This window comes from Hippocampus comes, unplaced genomic scaffold, assembly GCF_001891065.2.
Source record: "Hippocampus comes isolate QL1 unplaced genomic scaffold, H_comes_QL1_v1.1 scaffold132, whole genome shotgun sequence".
NCBI classification, from domain to species: Eukaryota; Metazoa; Chordata; class Actinopteri; order Syngnathiformes; family Syngnathidae; genus Hippocampus; species Hippocampus comes.
Genome location: NW_017805467.1, coordinates 933,954 through 951,992, shown reverse-complemented (window position 1 = coordinate 951,992; position 18,039 = coordinate 933,954). Strand labels below are relative to the sequence as shown.

General features: G+C 38.9%; 3 protein-coding genes across 5 annotated transcripts; 2 read left to right on the top strand and 1 right to left on the bottom strand.

Annotated features, from left to right (window-relative positions):
- Positions 1-122: 122 nt before the first annotated feature.
- LOC109518962 (lisH domain-containing protein ARMC9-like) lies at positions 123-1,750 on the bottom strand. The gene is made up of 5 exons (XM_019875158.1): positions 1,606-1,750; positions 1,118-1,310; positions 891-1,016; positions 467-725; positions 123-181 (listed from the first exon to the last, which is right to left on the bottom strand). Exons 2-5 carry the CDS (start codon positions 1,190-1,192, stop codon positions 123-125), a joined length of 519 nt encoding a protein of 172 aa, XP_019730717.1. The 5' UTR covers positions 1,193-1,310; positions 1,606-1,750.
- Positions 1,751-1,986: 236 nt separating this feature from the next.
- On the top strand, positions 1,987-4,694 carry polr2h (RNA polymerase II, I and III subunit H). 2 transcript variants are annotated; one of them, XM_019875134.1, is made up of 7 exons: positions 1,987-2,184; positions 2,556-2,642; positions 2,950-3,033; positions 3,225-3,318; positions 3,426-3,509; positions 4,145-4,366; positions 4,414-4,694. In XM_019875134.1, exons 2-6 carry the CDS (start codon positions 2,570-2,572, stop codon positions 4,260-4,262), a joined length of 453 nt encoding a protein of 150 aa, XP_019730693.1. In that variant the 5' UTR covers positions 1,987-2,184; positions 2,556-2,569; the 3' UTR covers positions 4,263-4,366; positions 4,414-4,694. The 2 variants fall into 2 exon arrangements, with proteins under 2 accessions (XP_019730693.1, XP_019730694.1); XM_019875135.1 differs by lacking the exon at positions 4,414-4,694 and having other exon boundaries at positions 2,562-2,642.
- A 1,918-nt stretch (positions 4,695-6,612) lies between these two features.
- On the top strand, positions 6,613-17,220 carry mfsd8l1 (major facilitator superfamily domain containing 8-like 1). Of its 2 annotated transcripts, XM_019875455.1 has the most exons (12): positions 6,614-7,007; positions 8,151-8,336; positions 8,445-8,507; positions 8,755-8,874; positions 10,628-10,707; positions 11,836-12,214; positions 12,566-12,639; positions 12,775-12,988; positions 13,374-13,496; positions 14,673-14,803; positions 15,014-15,104; positions 16,288-17,220. In XM_019875455.1, exons 1-11 carry the CDS (start codon positions 6,932-6,934, stop codon positions 15,089-15,091), a joined length of 1,524 nt encoding a protein of 507 aa, XP_019731014.1. In that variant the 5' UTR covers positions 6,614-6,931; the 3' UTR covers positions 15,092-15,104; positions 16,288-17,220. The 2 variants fall into 2 exon arrangements, with proteins under 2 accessions (XP_019731015.1, XP_019731014.1); XM_019875456.1 differs by lacking the exon at positions 8,151-8,336 and having other exon boundaries at positions 6,613-7,007.
- The last annotated feature ends 819 nt before the right edge of the window (positions 17,221-18,039 follow it).

The following is an 18,039-nucleotide window of genomic DNA, read 5'->3' as shown; positions in this document are numbered from 1 at the left end:
AGAGTGGCTGCCTTTCCAGCAGCTCCTATATTTTGTTGTTCTACTTCTTCCTTTCATAACTTTGCTGCTGTGAATTGGGAATTTCTCCATTGCGAGACAAATAAAGGTCTTCTTATCTTATCTTATCTTTTGGTAGATTTAGCAGTGGGGGCAATGTGCAACATGCTTCTGAATAGCACAGCTTGGTGGACATGTTGAGCAATTGACACTTATGTGCTGTCAGGATCCTACAATATAAACAATCCCTCCTTCCATTTTCACATCTCCTTATTCTCACGAGGGTCGCAGGTGTGCTGGAGCCTATCCCAGCTGTCTTTGGGCAATACGCGGGATACAACCTGAACTGGTTAGCAACCAATTTTGGGGCACAGATAGACAAACACCCATTCGCACTCACAATCACACCTAAGGACTTTTCAGAGTTCAATCAGCCTGCCATGCATATTTTTGGACTTTGGGAGGAAACTGGAGTACCCAGAGAAACCCATTGCAGGCACGGGGAGGACATGCAAACCATGCTGCCCCAACACAATATAAATCAGCGAAATACATACTTGTCTTTCAGGTTGGCTTCTCAGTGGGTAGATGGTAAAATGGATATAAAGGTAGAACTCCAGCTTTTGGGCCTCAGTATCAGTTTTAACGAGATGAGAAGGAATATTCTCTGTCCACAACTCAAAAAATACCTTGAAGTCCCCTTCATTGAAAGAACTAAGGAGGTCTTTCTGCACACAGAGATGGGGTTGGAAGGGAAATCATTAAGACGTCTGAAATAAACAATATAAATGGCGATACACAGTAGCACTTGACCCATCTTAAAACAAAACTGTTTAACTTGTCATTTTACAAACTCTTCAAACCAATTTAAATGGCTGAATTTTACATTTTACCTGGACGATGTGAGTCTTAACGTCTCTCAGAGCATTTCCTTGAGGCTTGGACACAAGTTTTCCTTTATTCTTGCACTCCTTGTCAAAACTGTTAACTGTGGTATCAAACTGTTCAACCTTAAGGTACTGCGGTCGAAAAAAAACAAGCAATACAGGTCAATGAATGCTATATTTTGATACAAGGGACACGTTGATTTATTTAATCGGATTGACAGATTTATTCATACCTCCTTGATCATCCCAAGAAGATTGGCTTCAGTGGCTAAAATGTCCCCCATTTTGTCTTCCTCCCTGAAACTCATGTGAGTATCCAGAACTTTTTAACCCTTACATGAAAAGCAGCTTTTTGCAGTTCTTGGAAAAGAAATGCTTCTATTTTTCTACTTAAGCATTGGTTGATTCCAACGTGTTCAGTACGTCCTGTAAAACGCACCACAAGTTCTACAATACCGCTACCGGAAAATCATAATTTGAAAAATAAAAGCAGTGATTGAATTAAAGAGTTGAAGGCTGCACTACGCAAACAAAGATCACACCCCATTGTATTTGGGTTTTAATTCATTTCAAGTAGGTGTGTGTTAGCATCTACTTTTTTCATTCGGCCGATGAAAATGAAGCGAACAAGTAGTAGCTATTCGATGATCTGCTAGCCGCAGCACGAACTGTTTTCCAGCACAGCGGATCTACACTTATTATTGCCTTCTCCTATTCTCACCTAAGTTAACATTATAACAGGTGCCGGTATTCTCGCTCCAAATGTCACAATCCAATATCAATTTTAATCAAAGACTACATCATTTTCTACAGTACATCGATATTAGCGCGAGATCCATTAGCTAGCAACCGTACACAGAAGAGACGCTCACCACATAGCAACCACAGTGTTGTGGCAGGAAAGTGGAAGTAAATGTCGTAAAACGATGTTGAACGTCGTCGAACTCTTTGTATTGATGTATTTTATTTTACTGTCAATGCCATAAGCACGATATACCTAGATTTCTTTTTTAAAATAAAATGTATGGAGGTGAAGATTTCATTATCTTGGATATGTTACAACATTCATTTAAAAAATAACAGTTTACAGTATAAGGTTCGCCGGAAGTAGATGATGTGTCAAAGGTTGAGCACGTTGTTTGGTTTGACCGCCACACGGTGTTTTGAATGAATGACGAGTTAACTAAACAAGAATTTAAGTGCAGACTGTAATTACACTATTTGCAAGAACCCGCAACCGAGTGCGGTTAAATGCTGGCTGTGCACAACATACATAACTTAGTACATTAACGTACAAGAGGTAAGGTTCGGGAAATGGGCGTACAGCCCGCTAACGCTATCAGATAGCATGTCACATTTTTGGGAAAATCGAAGTTTAAGTTCGCTTTGAGAACGACTTTCTCCCCCGCACGGGATGTCTAGTAGTGCCAGATTTAAAATATTTTTGACTAGCTTCGACTAACTAGCGAGTTCACACACTTTCTACTCAATGATGTCTTATCAATGGTTTTTCTTATCTTCTTATTTTATGTAATTTTCTTTTGTGAAAATGCCGGCACGGTATTATGTCATGAAGTCGGGACATCGGCGTTGTGTATGCAATTGCGCCCCAACTTTATAGTATAATTGTTGTAAACTGTTTCTGTCATATTTTTGTATTTGTGTGGGCAGAAACAGATTAAGAAATGGCTGGAATCCTGTTTGAGGATATATTCGACGTAAAGGACATCGATCCAGATGGCAAGAAGTTTGACAGAGGTGTGTAATGCCTTCTGTTCAACATTACATTATGCCCCCGAAACCACATTGGAACCGTGATTTTGCTCCCTCAAGTATTGTATTTGCACAAATAAGTAATTTCCTCACAGTTGTAATGTACTTATCTACTGTATCAAATAACTCAACAAACCCTCCTTGTGGACGCAAGTGGAATCCAACTAATGGCCCCTTTTCAAATCATTTTAGTCATTCTTTATTTTGCTTAAGATAAGATATCCTTTATTTGTCCCACACTGGGGAAAAAAAGTGAATCTAAATGACTTGTATTATTGACTATTTTCCACAGTGTCTCGTCTACATTGTGAAAGTGAATCTTTTAAGATGGACCTCATCTTGGATGTGAACATTCAAATCTATCCAGTAGATCTTGGTAAGGTCTTACATCTTTGTACTAAAGCAGTTGCACCATTTAATTGGTTTTAGTTGCCTAACAAATTCATGAATTATATCAGACCTAATGCTTGTAGTAAGGCAATTGAAAGCATGTGTGTCGTCAGTCTGTGAAGCGACACGACAAATACAGAAAAGTGCACAGTAAAAATCAGTGTTCATCTCATTAAGGTGACAAATTCAGATTGGTAATCGCCAGCACATTATATGAAGACGGAACGCCAGATGATGGGGAGTACAATCCTCAAGATGACAGACCATCTCGGTAAGTTTCAAGTACTAATGCTCATTGACACATTTGTGTTTAAATGGTATTTATTTGGATTCATGTACATAATCTTGAGGTTGAATTTCATAGTTGTAATTTTTCAGATCAGACCAATTTGATTATGTGATGTACGGGAAGGTTTATAAGATTGAGGGTGATGAGACTTCAACAGAAGCTGCAACACGCCTGTGAGTGATTTTTTGTTTTTTCTTTTCTCACGTCATCTGCCTATTCCATAATAAGTTTTAGTATTTGAATTGTAATTAGTCTGTATTCTTTAAATATGGTGAAGCATTATAAACAATCATATTTTAACACTCCATAGTACCAGTGTCAAACTGAGTCCCAGGCACCTGGTCTGGCCGACCACATCATGTTATGTGGCCTGCTTAAGCAAATTATGTGTGTCTACTTTTTCTTTATTCCTAAAAGCTGCATGAAAATTGCCAATTCACTTTACTTTTACTATCGTGTGGATGTATATTGCATGCATTTGTTTGATACCAAACCCCTTTTTATAATGAATTGAACAATTGCTTAAATGACTTTCATTCACTCTTGATTTCAACACTAGTTATCCATCAATTTGTTGTGTACTCGTAATAATAGGATGAGTCTGTTGGACATTTATATGCTGTCACATTCATAACGGCCCATTGAGGGAAAACCAAAACTACAAAAATGGAGTGGACATCCCTGCTCTATCACATTATTTTAACATCTGTTGTGTAATTATGAATGTTTTCTTCAATGGAACGTGTGAGGAAAAGAGCAAAGTTCCTTTCTTGAATGTACAATAATTTCCCGCCCTCTCCACTTTCAGCTCTGCCTATGTCTCTTACGGTGGCCTCCTCATGAGGCTGCAGGGGGACGCCAACAACCTTCATGGATTCGAGGTGGACTCCAGGGTGTACCTCCTCATGAAGAAACTGGCTTTCTAAAACTCAGCGCTCCCCTCGTCTTCTCATTGTTCCCACTGTCACATTCTACATGAAAACCGTACTGAACCGAATGCAGTGATAAATTGAGGTTACATAGGAGTACTGTTTCTATTTTATATTTACAGATGAAAAAAAAACCCTCTTTTTACAGATGAAAAAAAAACCCTCTTGAGAAATGGACTAGTAATTTAGAGAATTAGACTGTGATACTTAAGAACTGCTCCAACCCCCTTTTTCTATTAATCTGTAAATAGATTCTATACTCTGTGTGTATATCACACACACACACACACACACACACACACACAAAAGGGCTCTTTTTTTTTTAGACACTGTACATGTGAATCAATTTTGTGGTTTCAGAATTATGGAACAGTAATGTTTGCAAAAAAGCATGCTGTGGTTTTGGGTTTATAAAATTGCAATTTTTGATGGTGTCTTCATTATTTTAGGTACACTGTAGTAAAACCGCAAAACAGTGGCAAGAAGAAGTGGATGAGGGTTTTGGAATTACCTGGATGTCTGCATAAATTGATTATAAAATATGATCTGATCGTCATCTAAGTCAAAACAGCCACCTAGTCTTCTTAAACTAATACCACACAGACAGATGTTTTGTTTGCGTAAGGAGGAGGGGGCATTCATGTACAGGTAAATATTCAGAGCGCAGGGTGGAAAAAGTATGCTAGATGCTCAATTTATTAGACCACCTCCCAAGTTAAAGATTTTTCTTTTTCCGTAATAGTTAAAACACCAGTATGTAGAAGCTCTTCAACCAAAGTTATATTTTTAATGCTAAATATAACCGTAAATATTCACTGAAAAGCATTTTTCCTTTATTAAAATGTCAGTTATTGATTTGTTTTCCAGAAGAGAAAAAAAAACTAGATTGTGGTTTAATTTTACGGGTGATCATTTTACAACTTATTGGAGAAACCTAGTGAACCGGCTCAAGTGTGGGTAGACAGGTGAATTTTTTTTTTTTTTTTAGTAAACCGTCAAGATCTTACTAGAATTGAAAGAGTCTGCATTAAAGCTAGATTTGTTAGAGCTAGGGTTCATGCTAAGTTTACCTTTCTGAATGTACTTCTGAACTAGTTGATCATCCTGTAGTTTAATTTTAGCATGGGTTTGCTGGGGCTGCTTAACACATTTCCTAGCATGTTATAGTTCCTGACCACACAATTAACACACACAACAAAGCTACTGCAGCAAATTCAAACACTTTGCCCTGAACAGAATAGAAATAAAATAGAAAAGTCTGTTTGTCATTGCACAATGCACATTAACGTTGCAGATTCTACTGCATTAAAAATAACTATTTTCTTGAGATAAAATCAATGATCCATGTGTATTTAGCAACCACTCTCATCTTAAATAGTGTCACTTGAGCATTTAAAATGTTTTTGGCTTGTTGTGCTAATTTGAGTATCAGAAATTTAGAACATTTGTTCCCAAATTGTCAGAGGACCATTTATACCTCGGCATTCTGGAGCCTGTTACTCTGAGAATAGTGGACACTCAATCGTCAAAATTTAATTAAGGGTAGAACTGAAAGAGGGAGGGTGTTGTATGGAATTTCAGCACAATGTCACATTGGTAATGGATGTCACAGGATGGTGACGCCATGAGGAGCATTGCAAAAGACTCAAGACATGACAGCACAGACAAAACCTTGCATACTTTGCACATTTAAATGCGATGGCGGTCTTACTCCTATGGTCGACTCTAAAATGTTCCTATCTCCCATTTTTAAATTTAAGCACGCTTTTAACTGTCAAAGAAAAATTAAGACATAAATATATTTGACTTCAATTGGGTGTATTTTCACAGTTAGTTTCCTAAATGAAAATTAAGTTCTCACAACTTCGTGTGAGAATATCAGATTCGATTTTAATGTAGCTGACGACAGTGTTTCAGTACAGTATATGCACCTTTTGGTGATTTGGGGAGTGGTGATGGTGCTGTGCAATCGGTTATTTGGCTATTTGGACTTAACAGTGATCGAGTAATTTTTAAAAGTCACGGGTCATTGAGGTTTGGAAAGTTTGTTTGTTTGTTTTTTCCTACATGAAATTGGTTTTAGCTCTATGACGAAATGTTTCCCCGTATTTCGATGTTTGGAATTCCACAAATGATGATCAGTAAACAACCGTGTTGACTTTGCACAACTTTAAATTCTGGTAAATCAAACACAACAACTGGGAGAGGGACGATTTTCATGTTGGGAAACCACACATGACGTTTGAAAGTTTTGTTTAAAACTAGTTTTTAGAGGCACACCTTAAACTGTCTGCTAGGTGAATCCGAGTTTGTGATTGGTCGAGATGAAATAAGATACCCGGAAGTTAAGATTCCAGGATTAAAATGCGCAGGAATGGGTTGGCTGCTTGTGCAATCTTTTTTCTCGTAAATGTGCTGTCAGTTCTACTGGCCGAACCCTTGAATACAATCAGGCACACACTTGGCAGCTAATAGGAGAAGTAGGTGCTTGCCGACGGTTAAATACATTTCCTGTGTCCCACAGTAGTCAAACGCACTGGCTCTAATTGGAAGCACCTCCTCGAAGATTAAGTTCACTGCGCTGTTTTTGTGGAGATGCTAAAATTTGAATATACCTGCGGAATAATGAGGTTTAACACTAACAGTGTATAGCACAGCACATCACTATGGATCATGGACGGAAAAAGAAGCTGACGTTTTTTACCATTGGACTCATCTTTTTGTTGACCGGCATAGAATATGGTAAATATCTTTTTGAAAATCCTATATAGCTATTAGATATATATGGCGTTAGATTGCATGTTAGTCTTTTATCTTTCAGTAATTGTCGATAACCTGATCACATTGACCCTATCTGTGTATGTTTACGTTATGTGTATAACAGAGTTCGGTACATCTTGACAGCAAAGATATGATCACTTTGATTTAACATGTTTGAGTAGGTGTATCTTTTTAAAATGTACGGAGACTGTACATTATGTACTGTATGTACTTGTGTTATAATTATAGCTGTCGTGAAAATTTTAGCGAAATACAGCATGTTCTTATTTTGTCGTAACCACAGTTACGGTTTTTTGAGCCTGCATGGAAACGCAAATCTCAACCTGATCTTAAACGCACTTGGATTTTATTTAAGATTTTGGTTTGTTCCTAATAGTTGCCTGCAACATTTATACTTGTCTTTTGACTATTGTCAGTATTCTGTCGAGCATAAGTGCCTAACGATTTATTTCCAAATGTTCTTTTTTCTTTATTATTTTTTAAGCTCTACAAGAGAAAAAAAATAAGACATTTTAAAAATTGTTTTTCTTGGCCGATCCTACTGTATGTGACAATCTCTGTAGGACTATAATTATGACAAACAGAGAGAACCATTTATTCTCATAAAATTACAAAAGGTTTGCGCGGTGATGATTGGTTAACACATCCGCCTCACAGTGCAGAAGTGCTGGGTTTGATTCTGGGTTCCTGCCATCCTGTGTGGAGTTTGCATGTCCTCCCCGTGCCTGCGTGGGTTTTCTCCGGGTACTCCAGTTTCCTCCCACATTCCCAGAACATCCATGGCAGGTTAATGGAATACTCTAAAATTTAGAGTATTCCATCAACAATTTAGAGTCTAAATTGTCCCTTGGTGTGATTGTGAATGGGAATGGCTGTTCGTCTGTGTGCCCTGCGATTGGCTGGAAACCAGGTCAGGGTGTACCCACCTTCTGCCCAAAGACAGCTGGGATAGGCTCCAGCACGCCCGCGATCCTTGTGAGGATAAGCGGATTAAAAAATGGATAGATGGATGGACATAGTATGCCCTAAATCCCTACTGCTTTGCAATAATAATTCTTGTGTCTCTGTTATCCCAAGCAAATACTTCTTCATCTTTGTCCCTAGCTGTGATACTGCCCACGATATGGAAGTATTTGCAAACGTTAGGCGCACCACCGTATTTCTTGGGTTTGACCCTGTCAGCATTCAGCCTGAGTGGCCTGCTTGCGAGTCCACTGTTTGGCCACTGGTCTGATAGAACGAGAACCACCAAGAAGATTATTTTATTTGCCAACTTTTTTGAGATTGTGGGTGAGTTCACACTTCTCTTGCACTGAGGTCAGTGACTTGCTCGTGCTTGTGAAAAGCATTTTTTTTTACTGTTTTATATTCAACTGTTCGCTCCTTTTGACTGTTCAGGTAACTTCATGTATTTTCTGGGCTTTTCCAAGTGGCTCCTACTGTCGAGCAGACTGGTGGCAGGTAAGGCCTTATGATGTGTTTATGTCACATTTTCTTTACAATACCTTGTTGCTGCGTTGAAATTGAAAACAGCAGAAGGAATGTCACTATCAAGTATGCATTTGAACTTTTTTTTTTTTGTAAACAACCAACTACCAGTATATGTTGTTGCAATAAAGTCACATGAGTTTGTTGCATGCATCACAAATTCAATTTCTTCTCTGAGTTTCAGCATTGTAGTGCAGTTATGTGGACGTGTTCTCTTCAGGCATAGGCTCAGGCGCTGGGTCGTCCATATTTGGTTTGCTGACCAGAATCACAGCCCCAGAAGATCGCTCCACTGTGTTTGCCGTTGTCATGGTCTGTCGACAAATAGGCCTTCTGATTGGTGAGTGCTGTATTAATCGTGGTTACTCACACATTTTTTATCGTTTCTGAATTTCCTTTTATATTTTTTTTGTCCTATTTTTTCCCGTTTTAATGCTCTCATCATCATGGAATCATGGATCAGTTTTCTACGTGCAAAATGCAAATATTTACTGAAACAACAATTTCGATTTTCAATTTTACATGAACATTTTTCACTTGGAGCAGTTATTCACACAAAATCTCTCACACAATATAACTGTCCATCAACAACAGTGAAAAAAATATTTTGTCACACAACAGCTCCTTTAACAGCTCTTTTTAGGGAATCAAAACAGAGCAAATAAAATTATGAAGTGCACATCTAAGGTAAACTAGTACTCAGCCTATCGTGGATTTAAGCCATGGTTGCATACTTCGTTTTTCTCAAGTTTGCTTTGAACACAGCAGTTAGGCTTCTTGCGCGGAAGTCTCTCTATGGTTTTGTGTAGACATCATTTCGGATGACTACACTTGGTTCGAGGCACAACACTGGAGACGTTTTATTTTCAGTGTGGTCGCTACCACTGCACGGCTGAACTCTCGACGTGCCTCAGCGCACCGTCACTGTCAGACGAACACAGACAAGCTCCACCCCCTTTATTTATATGGACACGGAACCTTCCATACAATGCGAATGATTTCAGCTTGAGTCCAGCTGTGGACAATGTTGACAGGCTTACATGCAGTAGCCATACATTTAGCTATGGCTTCAGCAAATTTGTTCTTTGTCGTGTTATCCATTTTCTTTGCTTTGAGATTATCCATAGCTGTCTGTCTTAGACGAGGGGGCGGAGTACTCACATCAGCTGTGTGCTTGGTCATTAAGTGGTATTTCAGACTCGACGTGCTATGATGATAGCTCAGTTTACGACTGCAAAACATACAGGTAACTTTGGTCAGTGGCACCATCTGGCAACTTTTTAAAAGTAAACTTTCCATTCATAAACTCTTTAAGTATCCGTTTTCGGTGTCTCGCGCTGCCATGGCTGGCAAAACAGACATGGGCGTGGACCTGTGCAGCACGCTTGTTGTTTTGTTTCTGGTTCATTTATAGAGCAACGTAACATCCGCTGTGACGTGTTGCCGCATTAATCTCGCGATAAAAAAATGTAATCACATTAAAATAGATTTAAATCAATGCCGATAATAACGCGCTAAACTGACAGCTCTTTTATATGTATATATATATGTATGTATGTATGTATGTATGTATGTATGTATGTATGTATGTATGTATGTATGTATATTAGCACGTCAACCTCACAGTGCAGAGGTACCGGGTTCACTCCAGCTCCGGCCTCCCTGTGTGGAGTTTGCATGTTCTCCCCAGGCCTGCGTGGGTTTTCTCCGGGTACTCCGGTTTCCTCCCACATTCAAAAAACATACATGGCAGACTGATTGAACATTCTAAATTGTCCCTAGGTGTGAGTGTGGGCGCGGATCGTTGTTTGTCTCTAAGTGCCCTGCGATTGGCTGGCAACTGGTTCAGGGTATCACCCGCCGACTGCCCAAAGACGGCTGGGATTGGCTCCAGCAGCCCCTGCGACCCTTGTGAGGATATTCCATCTCACCAGTGACCGTGAACAAGTTAAACATTTGACAGTAGATGGATGATGGCCTCTGCTATACCGCTCACAATCATGTTGTTATTTTTCAATTGATAATCTCCCCTGTTTACTGTATCGCGATGGCCTTAGCCTGTTGACCATATTTTACTTGAACTTTTGATGTAGGTCCAGCATTTAACATCGTCCTGAGATTGTGTGATTTCCACCTGGGTCCTTTTGTGGTCGATACATTCACTGCACCAGGGGTAAGGAGTTACTAAGTCCATCCAAATAGAAAAAAAGTATTCAACTAATTGTTTCTCATGTCTGTTGTACAGTGGTCTGACCCTGCTCAATCATACTTTAGAGCAGTGGTTCTTAACCTTGTTAGCGGTACCAAACCTAACCAGTTCATATGCACATTCACCCTTCTTCTTCTTCTTCTTCTTCTCCTTTTGGCACGTCCCTTTTCAGGGGTCGCCACAGCGAGTCATTAATTCCCATCCGTCCCTGCAAACAGCCCTATCAACTCGCATGTCCGGCTTGGCAAAAGTTTTACGCCGGATGCCCTTCCTGACGCAACCCTCCCCATTTCTTCGGGCTTGGGACCGGCACCGGGGAACAGTGTACCCCCAGGGGAGGACACTGCTCCCCATCGGCTGGGTTATGCACATTCACCCTTCATTAGTGAAAAATAAAAATGAATTTTTACAAATTCAAGACATAAGAAAACACATTTATTAAAAACTGAACAAGTAAACAATTAGTACGAAGTTAATTTTTTTTTTGTTGTGCACGAAATGAACAAATTGACATATTGAGTTGGGTGTGTCTTATCCTCCATGGCAGAGGCTCTGTCGAACCCCTGAGACTGATTCACTGAACCCCTAGGGTTCGATCAAACCCAGGTTAAGAACCACTGCTTTAGAGGTTTTTTTTTAAATTGCGTAAAATATAAACTGTTTGTACTATTGTGTTTCTATTTTGTGTGGGACAGCAACAGATCTAAAATTGTACATTTTCCTGCACTTTTTATACACCCACCAGCCTCACAACCCAGCATGTTCACAACATAACAGTAGCTTACACACCTAAGATGGTCATGTGTGTCATGTCAAAGATTTATCGATTTACGTGAAAACCGTATTATTAGACAGAGCTTTTAAAAATTTCCAGGTCAATAATTCTAGCTCCTTCTTGAACAATTGGCAACCGATGAGCATACATTTTGAACGTCTGACAGAACACCCGCTAACGTTTTTGTCCAGTCTTGTTTCATCATCAAAATCTGATCCTTCATCAAGTTTTTGCATTAAACACATTGAGAAAGTATCACAACCGGTAAACACTAATTTTTGGAACCTTTTTGTATTTGTTTTCTTTGTTCCCTCTAGCTCTTCATGTGTTTATTGTGGATTCTTATTCAATTCGCTGTGGTCTTCATGTACTGGGATCTCCCACCTCTGCAGAGGGGGAAGGAGACTCTTAAAACCAACTGCAGTGACATGGTGAATGAACAAAGAACGGGAGAGGAAGCTGAGGATGAGGATGAGGAGAATGAGGATGAGGACAAGATTGAGGATGAGGAGGTAAAGCCACTAATGCAATCTCAGGAGCTGGCAGGCTCTTACGGCTCTGCGGCTGCCACTGAGTCGCACAGGAATGTCACTACTGCAACTCCTGATGCAACCTTGAATCAAACGTCACCATCTCCTGAGCCACCAGTGTCTCACGAGTCCTCAAGCCCCTTTAAGAACTTCAGTATCTCACAAGGTTGGTGGGTTTTATGCTGTCGTGGGTATAAAGTGCGCACCCTCCCGCTCAAATGTCAGATTTCTGTGAACCCTCAGCAGAAACTGGGTATTTTCCAAAAGTGAATGGAATTGTGAACATTCTGAAATCAGTCAGATTTGGCGCAAATCCACAGGCTTCTGTTCGAAAAAAGGAAATGTCAGGACAAGCCTTTGAGAACATCTGACTTTTAATCAGAAAAAAGAATCACTTTAAATGCAGGCGGGTGGGTGCTGCCTCCCATTTAATGTGTTTGAATGTAAGTACCGGTAGTTCATTCTACTGCTCTTCCATGGATTCTTTGACCGTGATCTTTTGTCACTGTAACTGCAGAGTTCCTGAGAGAAGAGGTGATTGTGCTGCTGTCTGCTCAATTCATCACCCTGTTTAATCAAACAGCATTGGAGGTACAATTCTATAAAAAAAAATTTAAACAGTAAAAATCAATCTCATTTTGAGCATCCTTTGGTTTTTCATCTGCTGTCTCAATCCAAAAATGACACTGTTGCATGTGCATTAATAATAATCCACTTGTTGTCCAGACCATGGTGACACCACTGACCCAAAAGTACTTCAACTATGGAGAGTTGGAGAACAGCCTCATGTACTGTCTCTGCGGCGTGGAAGTGATAGCTGGCTTCCTGTTGGTGCGCTGGCTGAGTCTCCGTGTCACTGAGCGAGTGATTTTGGCAGTTGGCCTTTGCATTTGCAACATTTCCTGTATCTGGTGCCTCATCTTCCTGACTAATCCACGAGGTTAGTCTGAATTATGGCCTGCCTTATATGCTTTTTTAACATAAAACTTTATAAGTTTTAGGGTAGGGTGACCATATTTTGATTTCCCCAAAAAAAGGGACAAAAGGGGGGGAAACATGTCACGGCAAAACGAGGCTGTTTGGTCACCCTTATTGTCAGGAAGGTTTTTTTCTTCTGATTGAAGCCCTAATTTCGCCGCAATTGCTGCTTAGGTTTCTTTGACTCTTTGGTTTGTGCTAAAAAACCAACAACAACAGACCTTTATAGTGGAAAGTTACCAAAAAGTTGTTTCACAATCCTAAAGTTTACCATCTCTAACATGCAATAGTGGCGCACCAGTGAAAAATGGACTTTTCATGAACCTGAACACCATGTCTTTGTGTAGGTAGTTTCCCATGGCAGCTGGCAGAGTTTGTCATTGGCTTGTTTCTGCAGCTTCTGGGTCTGCCATTTGTATCTGTTGCCCAGGTTTCCCTCTTCTCCAAAGTTACCTCTATAAAAACACAAGGTAAGAAATTGTGCAGCCTAAAACAGAGAAGAAAATGACTCTGAGGGGCCGCTTCATTGCAAAGGGTTCCACTTGCATATGAAATGAAATGAGTTGAGCAGCTTGAAATTGTCTTCCTTTGGATCACTAAGGAACTGGAAAAGTGGATTTTTGTTCCATTAACCTGCCATGCATGTTTTTGGAATGTGGGAGGAAACCGAAGTACCCGAAGAAAATCCACACAGACATGGGGAGAACAGACAAACTCCACACAGGAGGGCCGGAGTCAGAATCGAACCCCGCATCTTGGCACTGTGAGGCGGACATGCTAACCATTTGTCCGCCGTAGGATTTACATTGTTTAAAATTTTGTTCCTATATTATTTAGGCAAAAACAGCGCAGATTCCACAAAGAATGAACTGCGGCCGCTGATAGCACCATTAACTCTCCTCATTTGCACACGCAGTTTGCCCTGTTTTAACGTCTTTTTCACACAGGATATTGCGCTAATGATCTAGCAGCATTTGACAACCGAGTACAGTTTGCACCTTTTTCCCCACCGGTTGCATACATGGCAAAGTATAAATGCAGGCTTTGCACAAAGAACACCGTGGCGGAACGATGTCTGTTAGAAAATGACTCTTTCACTCAATTCATATCACAACTAATTTGATCTACCCCTTTCTGATTTTTCTTCTTTTTTTTTTTTTTTTAATTCTGTCATTACAATTTGTATTGTTCTTTTACTCAACATAATGTACGGCACCCTTGAGTGCCAAGAAAGACACCTTCAAATAAAATCTATTGGGCTGTAATAATAATAATAATAATAATAATTACCATTATTGCTATTATTGTTAGTGAAAGATGAAATGATCAGAATGCGAGATTGGGGTCCTGACCGAGGAGGTGCAAATTCAATCTGGCCCTGAATTTTTAGAAACTAAAGAAACCATGTTAAGAAGGGTTGCAAATAATTATGGAGGGCACTGTACATAGTGCCTGTGGTTTTCCTCTTTGTTATAATTCTTTATTTACAAGTCTATACCTTTTTTGCAGATTTCTAAACGTATGTAACGTTTTTGCTGTTGTTTTTACTCACTATCAATCTTCATGATGTTGTAGTTCTGTTATAATGTGCTCAACCCCACTGTTTACCCTAATAGTATAAATAATACATGTTGCTGGCCTTGCAGGTTTCAGCCAGGGAGTGCGGCGCTCAGTCGGAGGTCTTGCGACCATTCTGGGCCCGCTGTGGGCTGGTGGCCTCATTGACAATATGTATATCATGATCGGGGTGATGATGGCACTGCTGGTACTCCTAACGGTAAGCAACGTAGAAGAAAATCAAACGAAGCCTTTCAACAACACATCTGAGAATGTTCTAAAATTCACAAAGAAAAAAAAAAATCTTGGAGTCGTCCTGAAAATGGGAAATCGTTTTTTGTCACACTACTATTTAGAAGAAATGTAAATAAGTGAGCAAAAAAGCTTCTTTCACGAATGAATTTTGATCTGACAAAATATATTTTTTCAGATTATGCTGGCCTTCTCTTACGAGCGGCTAGTTGCACCTTCTCAAGAGGAAGAAGCGGAAAGCAGAGTCATCTGTTAATTAACATTATATGGTAAGGTTGATAGCGATGAGTTGTGAGTGAATACACTCTCGGTATATTTATTTTATTGCTTTGCTACAAAAAGTATTGTTTTGAAGTCAATTTAAAATTGATGTCTTAATAAACAAATAATGGATTTATGTCGCACTATGTTTTTATTTCATTAAAAAAAAATAACCGTGACTTTATTTCATGTGTACGAATAGTGACATACAAGTCTATTTCTTGCAACTTTCTTGTAAAACTCACGTTGCTCATCTTGCTTGAAAAAATTATCATGTGCTTTGTACTGAATGACAGGTCCAGAGAATGACATTATCAACAAATTTCATTATCTATATTTAAGGATGCAAGGTTGTACATGATTTATGTGTAAGAAATCATTAAACCAGTGTCAAGCTGTAGCTCGGTCATGCTGAATGTGCAGGGTACGAGAAAAATTCATTGTCAGCCATCATGGTCTCAGTCGCACATCATGGGCCTTAGTGAGGTGATTGAACCAAAACACATAGCTCAGAACACAGAACAATATTTGAAAACCAAACATTAAAACATGGGACCATTCAAATGTTTTTGAACAAATCTCCCAATGATAACAGTATTTTTTAATTAAAAAAAAAACAACTTAAATACACTGTTCCAAATTATTATGAACAAGAAATTTCAATGACATTTTATAAGTTGAAAAAAGAAAACAGAAAATGGTTATTTGGTGAATTTGCATCATCGGGAGGTCATGAAGGATTGGCTGAAGTATGAAGCTATCATCAAAAACATTTTAACAAGTCAATTTTCATTATAGCGTGGGGCCCTTTATTTGACTGCATGCTATTTGGAGGTTCAATCCTTGCATGCGTTGAACTCTTGTTTGAATTTTTGCTGTGTGAACTTCCTCCCATCCGTTTCAAGTAACAAGTACAACTTTATTGTCAAATGTGCACATACAGCACAGATGAAATTTGCTTGAGGATTATTTAAAGTTTCTTAATTTTTATGCCCGTAGCAGTCCATTTCTAATAGGATAAGAAAAGAAAACTGACATTTGAATAATTTACAACACAGTGTATGAAGGTTTTTCTATTTTTAACTGAAGGTTACAAATAATTTTGTTGTTGTTTGCCATTTATATTGTTGTAATTGAGTGTGAAGATGGCTTAAGTCCCCTTATCTAATATTTTTTTTTCCCTTCTGCCAGGGCAAAGTGGTATGTCCTGTTTTGAACCGTAAAGTTCCTTGGCAGTTCCACTTTTCCCTGCGTAATACCACAGGGCATCTATGCACACAAAAGAAGATCAAAGGAGTGGTTTGTTGAATATCTACATTTCCCATGGAAATATGGAATCCAAGTGACGGGGTTTGTCCAATTGTCATCTTACATGTGCTCCAGCACTGACAATATTTCCTGATTTAAATTATGGGTTAAAAAAATATACATATTACATTAGAACTGTTCTGCATTTAACAAGTTCCAGTTAGATTCACCTGCCATATAAGCTGTTACTTTAGCGAATGCTATTCATGAGTTGCTGTCTTGCTTTTAAAGCGGCGCAACAATAATTCTGGTTATGTTGTGTTACTTAAGTTTACCGCTAGTGGGCACACTTAGACTTCTAATTGGACGACAATGTAATGTATTGCTTTTTCCAAGCAAGTCTGTCAGGGAAGTATTTATTGTCAAACGTTCTTGTGATTTTAATTTTTGTGGCAAATGGAAAATATTTGTATATTCAGTTAAATGTGTTACTACATATTTTAAGACTTAATCGTGTACGTTTCACAAACCCCCAAAATACCATGAGCAAAAAATTTTTCTAAACCCAATTGTAGTTCTCTGAATAGTAATTATGAATGGTGACTGAACACATTTCAGTGCTTTTGCTCTGCGTCACTACCAATTTTGATAGAACTAACCCTGTTTGCGCAAAATGTTTTCTTTACATGTTATGAATTATTAAATTATACATGTCAACATAATGTGTTGTTAATTTGCATAGTTTATTTCAATTAAATTATTTGATTCTTCATACGGAACAGAGAAAACAGATTGGTATAACTATTGACAATAAGTAGCTCTAAAATTAATTGTTGTCAGAAGTAAATTAACTAGTTTGGTTTACAATTTAGAAACAAAAAAAAATGGTGAAGTATATTACAGAAATATATCTCAATGAGAAAATGCTCACTGATAATATGATTTGGAGACTTGCATTCTTCAAATTATATTTAAATGTGCATTATTCAAACTGGATTTATGGAATGTATACATTACCTGATTATGCAATATAAAATGTAACATTAACTGCTGTTAACTAAGGGACATTTGTGACATAAGCCTGTTTTATTTGTGCAGTGGTCTAATAAATTACTATTTACATATATAATTGTGAATTTTTTTTTCTTGTAAAAAAAAAAAATGCACATATTTATGGCAAGAAAGTAAGTTTTCGCTCTGAAATAAAATGAAACTTGCATTCACGCAACTCATTTCGTTGCTGAAGGCCCACTAGGTGTCCTCACTGTGTCGGAACTGGAAACAGGTGACAAGTTGAGACATTTTTTTTTTTTTTTTTTTTTGCCTGTGATGTCACACCGCTTGCCTGATGACATAGTGGCCAGGGGGTGTGGCTTCACCCATGAACTCCAGTTGAACTTGCTTTATGTAGGGCGGTGTGGACTCTAAAATGTCACCAGGCCAGATACAGAGATATTTTGAGCTTTTACCTCTTCTTGACGAACACCAAACCACCCCCACATCAGCAGCCACAACCGCGCACACACAAACCCCAATCACACTTGGCCTGCAGCGGCAATCTGACCGAACAGCGACCCTGTATATCAGGGTCAGAGGTGTAGAACACGTCGAGTGTCATATCAACAGTAGTCAGGGTATGTTCGGTTCCTTGTTTCCAGCCAATCACGGGGATAGTTTGAGGCATATAAGGGCAGG